The sequence below is a fragment of the Natrix helvetica genome (assembly GCF_964273705.1).
Source record: "Natrix helvetica genome assembly, chromosome: 1".
In the NCBI taxonomy this organism is placed as follows: Eukaryota; Metazoa; Chordata; class Lepidosauria; order Squamata; family Natricidae; genus Natrix; species Natrix helvetica.
In genome coordinates this window covers 258,400,378-258,412,432 of record NC_138548.1, presented here as the reverse complement: position 1 = coordinate 258,412,432, position 12,055 = coordinate 258,400,378, and the positions used below count along the sequence as shown (strand labels likewise).

The window sequence follows — 12,055 nt, the reverse complement described above, 5'->3', positions numbered from 1 at the left end:
TGCATCTTATACACTGAATAAAGCATTTTTGGCCTCCCAAAACCCTGCCCCCTTCACAAAAATGGATGTGCAGAGGCTTTGGGAGGCCTGCAAGGTGCTCCTGGGGGCTGGGGAGGGCAAAAACGAGCGGATAATCCGTCATTTCCCCCCCTAGACTAGAGCACTCTACAAGTCTCCCAAAGCTTACGTATGCCGTTTTTTTGTAAAAAAACAGACCATTTTTGCTCATTTTGAGCGGGGGGCAGCCCCCAAGAGCACTTTGCAGGCGTCTCAAACTCTCTGCATGCCCTGTTTTTCACAAAAAAAATGAGGCATGCAGAGGGTTTGGGAGGTCTGCAGAGTGCAAAAACTTTTTTAAAAATTTTACCTCTTCAAAATCTTGGTGCATCTTATACTCTGAAAAAAACGGTAGTATTTAGTGCAATATAAAAAATGAAAATAATTTTTCTGCGGACCACCAAAATTTTTTTGCGGATCACCAGTGGTCCATGGACCACTGGTTGGTCACCACTGATCGAGATTAACAGATTAACAGAGTTGGAAGGGACCTTGTAGTCCAACCCCCCCCCCCCTGCCCAAGCAGGAGACCCTACACCATTTCTGACAGGGAGCAGTCCAGTCTATTCTTGAAAGCTTCCAGTGATAAAGCTCTCACAATTTCCGAAGGCAACTTCTGTTCCATTGGTTGATTGTTTTCACTGTCAGAAAAGTTCTCCTTATTTCCAGGTTGAACCTCTCCTTGTTCAGTTTCCATCCATTATTCCTTGTCTGGCCTTAGGGTGCTTTGGAGAATAGCTTATATAGATGGAGCGGGTTTGTGTGAGATAGAGAATTCTTTGTTTTTTGTTTGGTCTTTGTGTGTGAAAGAGAAAGACATGCCTACAAAGTCAATTTAGGCATGCTGCAAATTATAATACTGAGGCCAAAAGTTCACTATCACTGATCTATCATCATAACTGCCTCTGGACTTCAGACATAAGAATCATTCCCAAAACATTTAAATATGTCTAAATCTCACTGGAAATGAAGGAAGGTGTTCCAGGTCTGGTTTCATGTGTCAGGATAAGTCAGAATTATTTTTAAGAAAACAGATGAACAAAAGGCCTTGGGACTGTGGTTTGACAAGACAACAAGAAGGCAGGAATCTTAGGTCAGAAATAATGGCATACATCCTGTCTCAAAAAAACAACCTGGCAGGAGACCAAACTCTTTAGTTCTAATCAGATTCTTTCTTGTTTTTCCATGCATTCTATAAACTTACTAGGTGTGCAATCATCAATATCCATCTCGCAATTGATGCCAGTATAGCCAGGGCGGCAGGCGCATCTATAGCTGCCAAGGGTGTTGGTGCAAGTGCCCCTGTTTCGACATGGGTTCTGGTCACATTCATTAATGTCAATGTGGCATTGCTGCCCTATAGGGAGACAATAAAATGTATACAGTTGTTTTAAAGTGTTTAACACCTTCTTTATCTTGTTTCCATTCAAAGCTATTCAAAATACAATACTCTGAAAGCGATGGGAGGGAAAGGACACATAGTCATAATACCTTGCCAGCCTGGTGCACAACTGCAAGTAAACCCTTCATAATCAGGTGTATGGTCACAAACGCCATTGTTCTCACATGGGTTAGGGAAGCAAGGAGCCAAGACATTCTCACAGTTCCGTCCTGGGGGAAAAAATTAGAAGCCTGTCAAAGAGTATGAAGGTATTCACTGGCCCAACATGAGAATATCTGGTGTTGCAAATATAAGACTCCCAAGTGAACACAAAGGAAATTCCATGAACAGATGTTTAGCCACAAAGTGCCATGAATGGGAATTTTGTTTCATATATAAAACATAAATAATTAAAGGTTTATTTACTACTATTTGTTGAAAAGAACTAATCTCTTTCTATGGGAAAGCGTATCTTGATATATGTCAAACATCCAAGCCATAATGTACTGATGCTTACAAATAGTGGTTTCTCTCCATAAACAATGGATACTGTTTCAATTTAAAGGGAAACCCAAAATAGAATTGCAGAACTGTCGTAGACACATACTGGGCAGTGCTGACGACCTTACCCGTTGTGAGAATTCACTCAACTTCCTCCCCTCCAGATGTTCTTATACTATTATCTGACATCAATACTTAAGCAAGGAAGATACCAAGATGTCAAGAAACCTAAGGCAAGATTGCCAGCCTCTTTCTTCTTGCCCTGCTCTGTATGTACACATATACATTTATATCTTTTAGGCTTTGTTTTGACACATATCTATTTCATCTTGGACTTCAAGAACAACATGGAATGGCCACTGTGTATTATGTATACAGCTGAGATTTTTACACAATGAATACCAGAGCTATTACGATTGTATCATGGAAAGAAAAAGTCCAGATTGTGAATATGGGCCATGAGCCTTCCAGCTTCCAATCTAGTACTCAGTATCAATTATTTTTTGCAATATTGATATAAGAAATTTCCAGAGGACAGACTGGAGCAAGAATTATGTTAACCCCCAAAGAATCCAATCCACCAACCAACTCTATTGCAAAGAACTCTCCACTCACCAGTGTAGGGCAAGTCACACAGACAAGTATAACTGGCAATGCCATCAATACAGGTGCCCTGGTTGAGGCAGGGGCTAGAAGCACAGTCGTTTATGTTAATCTGGCAGTAAGTTCCTGAAGAGAAAATGATAATCTCATTAATCCTATAAACTAAAACTTGAGAAGAAACCAGTGCCCTCATCCAACTCTTGTCATGCAGAATTGAAAGAAAAGGGAAATTGGTGTCCTGGTGGAATTATTTAGGGAAAAGCATGGGCAAGGTAAGCATGGGCAAGGTAAGCAGAGCAAGGTAAGCAGAGCAAGGTAAGCATACCCTGGAAGCCTTCTTTGCATTTACAACGATAGCCATTGACATAATCTGTGCAGGTGCCATAATGCTGACACGGATTGGATTCACACTCATTATGGTTCACGTCACAATTGGTTCCAGTCCAGCCTGGCTCACATTTACACTGGTACCTAAACAAAACCAAATAACCAAGTTAAGATTCCTCACATCTTCCAAAACAGTTCACCAAGGCCACTCAAATGGCTTATTGATGCAGATTTAGTGCACTGCTTTCTTCTCAGTCACAAATCTCTCACAGGAATAAACCCTGCTCACTCCTGACCGACCAGCAGTTTTCCACAAAGGCAGCCATCATCTGGACTTGGGCCTGGTGAAAGCTCTCACCCATTGATGTCATCATGGCATGTGCCATGCACGCAGGGGCTGCTGCTGCACTCATCCACTTCTGAATAGCAATGTGGATCATGGAAACCCTCCGGACAAAGGCAAGAGAACCCATCTTCACCATCCACACAGGTGCCACCATTCTTGCAGGGGTTGGATGCACATTCATTAATCTCTATGTTACACAGAGGACCTGAAAGGGGGGGAAAAAGACTGCTCAGCAATGAAACGATCAAGCTTATAGCTTTGAGGAACAGTAGGTCAGTTTGACTTTGCCTCCTGTACAAATTAAAATCAAACCCATAGAAAGCTACATTTATTTGGGGCCCAAATGCACTAGGCCTTTAAATGCCATATCAGGGGTGGGGTTATATACGTATATTCCAAAACAAGTGGGTCCATCACAAGCAATACTTTGATTTTGAATACTTTTAAGTTAAGAACTGGTAAAAATTTGTGCTTTTTATTTAATCTTTTTTCAATTTGTTACAGTTCAGCAACCATTTTTAGGAAGGCTAAATCTATTATCAGAGAGGAAACTGTAACCGCATAACATGCTGGAGCCACCGTTTGTGCATTTCTCTCCTACAGCCATTCTGAACGCCCCAATTTCTAGCTGCAAAGCCAATTTCTAATCTATAAGCAGAATTATCTGTGCTATAATCCAATTTTACTGATTTTATAACGAATGCCTCCTTTCCTTTCTCGCCCCAGCCCACCAGCCAAGAATAACCCATCACCCAGCCATCACCTGTGAAGCCAGGTTTGCAGATGCAATCATAACGATTGATGCCATCACGGCAGTTCCCATAGTCACAAGGATTGCTGGCACAGTCATCAAAGTTTATCTCGCAGTTAGCACCTTAAAGGAAAGGACATATTATGGGTCTCAGAAAAGCAGCAGTCCACCCTTCCCTTCACCAGGCTCCATGATAGCTGGATTTGTGTTTTGTGTTGACTAAATGACATGGGTAGATGATAAGGTACGCTAGCCCGCGTTAGCAAGGTTCTTGAAACATCATTTAAGGGTGCTGCCTGCAAGTGTTATAAATGGTAAGGCGACTGCTCTAGAGCTCTGTCCCTTAAGAGAGGGATTGAACCCAAGCAAGGAAGAGAGAGCAGTTTTTGTAGAGTAAGAAAAATGTTCCTACCTGAGGTCCCTGGCTGGCAGTGGCAGAGATACTTATTTACTAGGTCAATACATTTGCCTCCGTGCTGACAGGGATTACTGTGGCACTCATTGATCTGGTTCTCACAGCGATACCCAGTGTAACCAGCCACACACATACAGGTGAAGCTGGCAATGCCATCTACACAAGTGCCATGGTGGCAAGGATCTGGGGAACAGTCATCTATGTTTTTTTCACACAAAACCCCTTCAAAACCTATAAGAAAAACAGAAAACAGCGTTACATGGATTACAGTAACTTCCTGGGGGATGTCTACGGCGATTCTAAAGCCACACTGGTCATGGTTGTCCCGAAGATGCCCTTTTTCAAGAGACAACTGGACTTTTTGATTTTTCTTTGAAAATGTTTTGCTTCTCATCCAAGAAGCTTCTTCAGCTCCCGGGGAAGTTCTCCTAACTTTAATTTTAGGAAGTGAAAAGTCAAACCAAGCTATTGATCAAAAAGAGACCAATGTCTCATCTTCCAGTTATCTTAGTGTAACTGATGTATGTGTAAACTGAAATTTAGACACTGAACAAAAGATGGCCAATTCCAAACACAGCAAAGAGTAATAAAAGTCTGCCCCCAATTACAACAGCTAAGTAGGAGGAATTAGACGCCATATGCCATTATAGGGAAACACTACTATATCCATGGGAAAAAATGCAATGTACACTTTTAGTTTGAAAAACATTTTATCATTCTTTTTCCACTGATTCAAGAACAAATACCAAAGATAGAAATAAACTGTCCCTGAATCAAGTGTTAGTGACTATTACTTCAAATTCTTCTTTTACAAAAAAAAAACTTTTGGATGAAGAGATATATTATGAGGAAAAGAACTCATATCATGCACACAATATATAGAAAACAGCATGGCAGCATTTATTTCTTCCTGTGTTAGTATCCCATAAACCCTTGCATTTATTATGAAACCTCATCAGCTTCTGTAGTAAGCAATCACCTTCTGTACAACGGCATTCATAAGCATTGGGCCTATCCACGCACTTGGCACCATTCTGGCATGGTGTGCTGGCGCACTCATCAATGTCTATTTGGCACATAGAACCCGAGAAGCCTGAATGTGAAAGGAAAATATGTCAAGCAAATCAGAAAAATCAATGAAATGGTAATCAAACCACAGGTCCTACTTCATCAGATAGTACATCCCAACGATAACTCACAAAAATAGTGCTTCCTGTTTGCTATTCACTCTGATAGAAATTTTATATATCTGCATCATATTTTACAAGTTTGTTGAGTGCAAAGGTGAGAGAGTTTGATTTTATTCCTTATGCTATTGGGCTTTTGATTTTAGTTTTAATCTTATCATTGTAAACCATCTATAGAGTTTTGGGAGCCAGGAAATTTAGAAATATAGTAAAGGACTGGATTTAATAGGCTTCAGTGTGAAAGACGTCGTATTCAATGAAATAATGTTCCCCAATAGTTAATATTATTTGTATCTCCATGCAAATTTCCTAAATTGTCACAGATAACAAAATTTACTTCGTAAAGCATCGCAACACCATGCATATGTGCAGTACTTCCGGGCTTAAATTCAATATGACCTTGGGAGAATGGAAGTACTATCTGAATGGCTACTTCTGATGCTTTTTTTCAGCTACCTTTTTCTGTAAGGAAAATCCTATACAGGTGAAACTCGAAAAATTAGAATATCGTGCAAAAGTTCATTTATTTCAGTAATGCAGCTTAAAAGGTGAAACTAATATATGAGATAAGACTCATTACATGCAAAGCAAGATTGTTCAAGCCGTGATTTGTCATAATTGTGATGATTATGGCGTACAACTCATAAAAACCCCAAATCCACCATCTCAGAAAATTAGAATATTATATGCAATCAATAAAACAAGGATTGTACATAGAACAATATCGGACCTCTGAAAAGTATAAGCATGCATATGTACTCAGTACTTGGTTTGGGCCCCTTTTTCAGCAATTACTGCCTCAATGCGGCATGGCATGGAAGCTATCAGCCTGTGGCACTGCTGAGGTGTTATAGAAGACCAGAATGCTTCAATAGCGGCCTTCAGCTCTTCTGCATTGTTCGGTCCCATGTCTCTCTTCTTTCTCTTGGCAATGCCAGGCGAATTTGCTGGCCAATCAAGCACAGTAATCCCATGGTCATTGAATCAGGTTTTGGTGCTTTTGCAGTGTGGGCAGCTGGAAAATGAAGTCAGCATCCCAATAAAGCTCGTCTGCGGAAGGAAGCATGAAGTGCTCCAAAATCCCCTGGTAGACAGCTGCATTGACCCTGGTCTTAATGAAGAATAATGGTCCAAAATCTTGTTGCTCAGTGGTCCAAAGTCCTCTTTTCTGATGAGAGCAACTTTGCAAAAAGCACCAAAACCTGGTTCAATGACCGTGGGATTCCTGTGCTTGATTGGCCTCTCCATTCGTCCTCCATACTCTGGATCCTTGGTTTCCAAATGAGATGCAAAAGTTGCTCTCATCAGAAAAGAGGACTTTGGACCACTGAGCAACAAGACTTTGTACCACTGTGCTTCATTAAGACCAGGGTCAACGCAGCCGTTTACCAGGAGATTTTGGAGCACTTCATGCTTCCTTCCCCAGATGAGCTTTATGGGGATGCTGACTTCATTTTCCAGCTGCCCACACTGCCAAAAGCACCAAAACCTGGTTCAATGACTGTGGGATTACTGTGCTTGATTGGCCAGCAAACTCACCTGACCTGAACCTCATAGAGAATCTATGGGGCATTGCCAAGAGAAAGATGAGAGACATGAGACCGAACAATGCAGAAGAGCTGAAGGCTGCTATTGAAGCATCCTGGTCTTCTATAACACCTCAGCAGTGCCACAGGCTGATAGCTTCCATGCCACGCTACATTGAGGCAGTAGTTGTTGCAAAAGGGGCCCAAATCAAGTACTGAGTACATATGCATGCTTATACTTTTCAGAGGTCCGATATTGTTCTATGTAAAATCCTTGTTTTATTGATTGCATGTAATATTCTAATTTTCTGAGATGGTGGATTTGGGGTTTTCATGAGCTGTACGCCATAATCATCACAATTATGACAAATCACGGCTTGAACTATCTTGCTTTGCATGTAATGAGTCTTATCTCATATATTAGTTTCACCTTTAAGTTGCATTACTGAAATAAATGAACTTTTGCACAATATTCTAATTTTTCGAGTTTCACCTGTATAAGCACTCCATTGCCATTAGGAGAAATAAATAGCATTTCAAGCATGGTTCAGGATCAGTATGCCAAATTTTTTGAGTGTTTCCAAATGGCTGGAACTAGATCAACCCAGTATAAGCTGACAATTTGAACAACAACAACCTCCCCCCCGCCCCCCCAAAAAAGACAGGCAGTAATAGAAAAGGTTTGGCACTGTAAAATAAAGCTTAGTCACACAACTCAGCCTTACCACCAGAGGCCTATAACAAGAGCTCTTAATGTCTCTCTCCCTTCTCTCCACAGGGGGCTTTGCAGTGTCTATCCCACATGTAAATTGGGTTCAGGGGCCTGAGCGACAGGCTAGGGAAACAAAGATGCCATTGTCCAAGCTCCCACAGAGCATGCTAGAGGCTGTCTGCCAATCTACCCTAAAAACAACTAAATGGGGCATAGTACCTCCACCCGGTTGTAGCAGAAAGGCTGGGCAAGTCCTGGGGAAGAAGCTAATGATATTGCCATAAAATTACAGTGGAAGCCCAGTCACTGACCAAAAATTCTTCAGATAGGCTGTTTTGCTTAGCACTGGATACCTAGGCAGTCTAAACAATGAGGCAATAGGCAAGAAATGTCACAGGGGGCAGTACGGATTCAAGAGAAATTGCAGCACAAGTCTAAAAACAAAGCAGCACATGTTGTTAAGTTGACTCAAGGAACAGGCTTTCTCAAAATATTACAAAGAGAAAAACTAAGCTTCTTACAAAAAGGGATTGCAGTTTCCCAATCTTCGAAACGCCAGGGCTTGGCAAACTTCAAATACACTCAAAACACATACATATGGTGTCAAGCAAGAAGAAGCCAAGTGGGAGAAAAAATGGTTTCTAGATATAGAATCTGTAATGTTATGCAGAAAAAAACAATCTACTTTCATTTCCTTCCAAGTGGAAATTGAAGTAAGGCTCCTGATTGGCAAACTTCTCTACTTACCTGAGGGGCAGGTGCAACTGAATCCATTGACCATATCCTTGCAGACACCCCCATTGACACAGGGATTGCTTTCACACTCGTTGATATTTATCTCACAGTAAGTGCCACTGAAACCTGCAATCACAAAGAATAATTTCTATTGTAAACTCTAACCTCATCCTCTTTTCACCCTGTCTCCCTAACATGTACTCAGCATATATCCCACGGAAATAATGGGACAAAGAGCCCATGTCATCAGGAATGTCATCATTTACAAAGACATACCAAAGGAAACGGCATTTTACTTGCAAAATTGGGCAATCATAAAATCTAGGGGTTTTTGGAACTGTTTGAATCCTCACTTAACGACCGGTTGCTTAATGACTGTTTTCAACTTATGATGGACCCCTCCAAAAGGTACAGGTAGTCCTCAACTTACAACCACAATTGAGCCCAAAATTTATGTTGCTAAGTGAGAAATTTGTTAAGTGAATTTTGCCCCATTTTATGACTTTTCTTGCCACAGTTGTTAAGTGATTCGCTGCAGTTGTTAAATTAGTAATGCGGTTGTTAAGTGAACTTGGTTTCCCCATTGACTTTGCTTGTCAGAAAGTCGCAAAAGGTGATCACATGATCTTGGAACTCTGCAACTGTCCTCAATGTGAATCAGTTGTCAAGCATCCAAATGCAAGTCACATCACCATGGGGATGCTGCAACAGTCGTAAGTGTGAAAAATGGGGATAACTCACTTTTTTCAGTGATGTTATAACTTTGAATGGTCACTAAGTGAACTGTTGTAAGTTGAGGACTACCTATACTTGTGAGAGTTCTGATGGAAACACTCCCCTGCAGTTACACTTTGAACGCTTGGCAACCTGCTCGCCTTTATGGCTGGTTGTAGCAAAGCGCCGCCACAAGACACAATTTACAACTTTTTTGCTAGAAACTGGCCTTTTCAGCCCCCCCCCCTCCCCAAAAAACCACATAGGAATGCATTGACCTATGTTTGCTTAATAATCACCACAAAAGGGTTGTAAAATCAGGCCAGTCACATGGGTGCCTTGATTTATTATTCTTTTGACTTACAGAAATTCAGAGGTCCATATTGTCATAAGTTAACGACTATCTGTACAAAGACAGCTTTAATAGTTGTCAGAATTATTGTTTCACTGGTCAGAAACAATTTTCTTCTGAAAATTCCAACCTTGATTATTTCTCTCTAATCCCAATATTTCAGCACATTCCAACCTTATAGTCATAGTAGCCAACTGCATTAAGTACACCCTTACTATTTCAAATGATGAATTGAGCACATGTCTTATGTAACTACTACTACTACTTATTATTATTATCATGTGGTTAATCTTTGGTGGGATTCACAGCCTTTGGGGCTGGTTGGTAGCTCAGCAACTCGAGTCCTAACCAAGGACCTAGGAAGGTAATGTTAAGGTAACATTGGAGGATATAAGCTGTTCCAAGTAGGGTGTTTTTTTTGTAGAATCAGAATGTTCAAGTCCGATAAATTTAGAATTTCCAAATAGCGAGATAGCCATTTAGGTATTGCTTCAAGGGCTCCAATTACAATCGGGACAACACATGATTGCTTTTTCCACAGTCACTCAACTTCAATTTGGAAGTCCGGTGCCTTGTGATTTTTTCTTGCTGCTTATCTTCAATTCTTATTATTAGTAACATTATTATTATTAACATTATTATTGTTGTTGTTGTTATTGTATCCCACTTTTTAAATATATAATTCAAGGTTAACATATCCATTACTCTTGCCTCCTTTTTTTCTCACAGCAATCCTGTGAGGTTGAATATTCAAACTTAAATGAGATAATCTTCTAATCCAAAATGACAGGCAATATAATTCTGTAGTGGTTCTCAGTCAATTAAATCAAATCCATAAACTGTATTTTAAAATTTCTTCAGTTTTCATTTTTAATACAGTAAATAGCAATAGATATAATCCACATAAACCAAAGCTCTTTGGGGTCCTCAATTATTTTTAACGATGTAAAGCAGAACTGAGACCAAAATGTTTGAGAACTACTGTAATATGGTATCCATTTTCAATTAAGTTTGGTTTCGTGGAATGCTGGATTCTACATAAAGTAAGCAAAAACCCTGCTTATATCCTTTCATGTAGGACAGCATTATACATAAGTTACAGCATATGCATTTATAATGAGCATGATTACAGGTTGAACTTCTGATATATATATCTACTGAAAAAGATAAGTTAGGTGATATAGAAAATATCTGTTGCTCAATGTTAAGTGGAGCAATAGCTTGATCTAGTTTAAGATGGCATCCTTTTTAAGGGTTCCTATTTCTTGCTATGATAAGAAGATTGTACAAGAAAATAATACGGTTCATGTTGGGCAATTTCTGAAGGCACTTATGTAGTCTTAATATTACAGTCCTTTCACTGTATCCTAATCCCAAAAGGAATGACTCCAGGACCGAGCAATACTGGGACAGCAACATGCAACATTAAAATGAATTCCCCTTTTGCCCAAAGGCATTTGCAGCTAAGAAGACTTACCCCTCCCCCAGGCCTGTATGAAAAGCCAGCATTAACCAATGAGTGAGCAAGGAAGGAGAATGTTGCTCCCTATATGGGGTAATGGAAGCACAAAGAACAGCCAATTCTCATCACTCACTAGGCCAGCCTGACCATTAATATTCCAAGCACAATGCAGCACTCCCAACTGTCTGTATGAACATTGTACAAATTTATGCAATACCTCAATCTTAAAAGTCCTGCCACAATGGGAAATGGGCAACTGTATAGTCATCTCTCACTTTCTATGAAATGTGTTGTGTGTATGTATGCATGCTTTGATTCTAGAGAAACTTCTGAAAGGCTCAGCCGGCTTCTTGCCCCAGTGTACAGCATAGCAAGGCTATGCCGCAGAGAAATTTCTATGAAAGATGCAACATTCAAAACTCTAGCTTTTTTCATGAATGATTCTTCCTACAGCTCTTCATCTAAGTTTACATTGGCTATCTAAATATTAAGGACTTGTGGTTTCGTGATAGTAAAGTGACATCCACAATCAGCAAGAGAGAGAGAGAAAAAGAAAAACTTCAAGGTAGGTACTTGAAATCACGAGGATTGTAGCCTCAAGAGTTCTGCATCTCTTATTTTAAGAAAAAAACATATGGTATAAACTGCAGATATACGATGGGCAAATAAAAGTTGATTGATAAAAACATGACACATCATCCTAAGTAAATCCCACCTGACTCCTCTCCACCAAAGGAATAAGGAATTATTATTCAATAAATCCAATAATCCAATAAAGAACAATACATCAAAGGAAACATGGATAAATCAGAATCTAAGATCCACTTTGTCTTCCAGAATTAGACACATGTGAAGTGCAAAACACAAGAAGCTAGGCTCTTACCAAACAAACAACTAGATATGAAGCAGTCAAGGTTATTCAATTATTTTCAGAAAGTACTCATAATACTTTTTATGCATTATACAGAGCTTCACAATAACAGTGA

At 40.0% G+C, this 12,055-nt stretch overlaps 1 protein-coding gene across 2 annotated transcripts in view; it reads right to left on the bottom strand.

The window, feature by feature from the left end:
• Positions 1 to 12,055, bottom strand: part of NOTCH3 (notch receptor 3) — an 83,186-nt gene that overhangs the window by 20,168 nt on the left and 50,963 nt on the right. For both annotated transcript variants that reach the window (XM_081966999.1, XM_081967000.1), the window contains exons 9-17: positions 8,554 to 8,667; positions 5,361 to 5,474; positions 4,379 to 4,612; positions 3,979 to 4,089; positions 3,228 to 3,420; positions 2,868 to 3,013; positions 2,555 to 2,668; positions 1,549 to 1,668; positions 1,262 to 1,414 (exon numbers count right to left, since the gene is read on the bottom strand). In XM_081966999.1, coding sequence (XP_081823125.1) covers positions 1,262 to 1,414; positions 1,549 to 1,668; positions 2,555 to 2,668; positions 2,868 to 3,013; positions 3,228 to 3,420; positions 3,979 to 4,089; positions 4,379 to 4,612; positions 5,361 to 5,474; positions 8,554 to 8,667 — 1,299 coding nt within the window. The remainder of the gene's footprint in view (positions 1 to 1,261; positions 1,415 to 1,548; positions 1,669 to 2,554; positions 2,669 to 2,867; positions 3,014 to 3,227; positions 3,421 to 3,978; positions 4,090 to 4,378; positions 4,613 to 5,360; positions 5,475 to 8,553; positions 8,668 to 12,055) is intronic.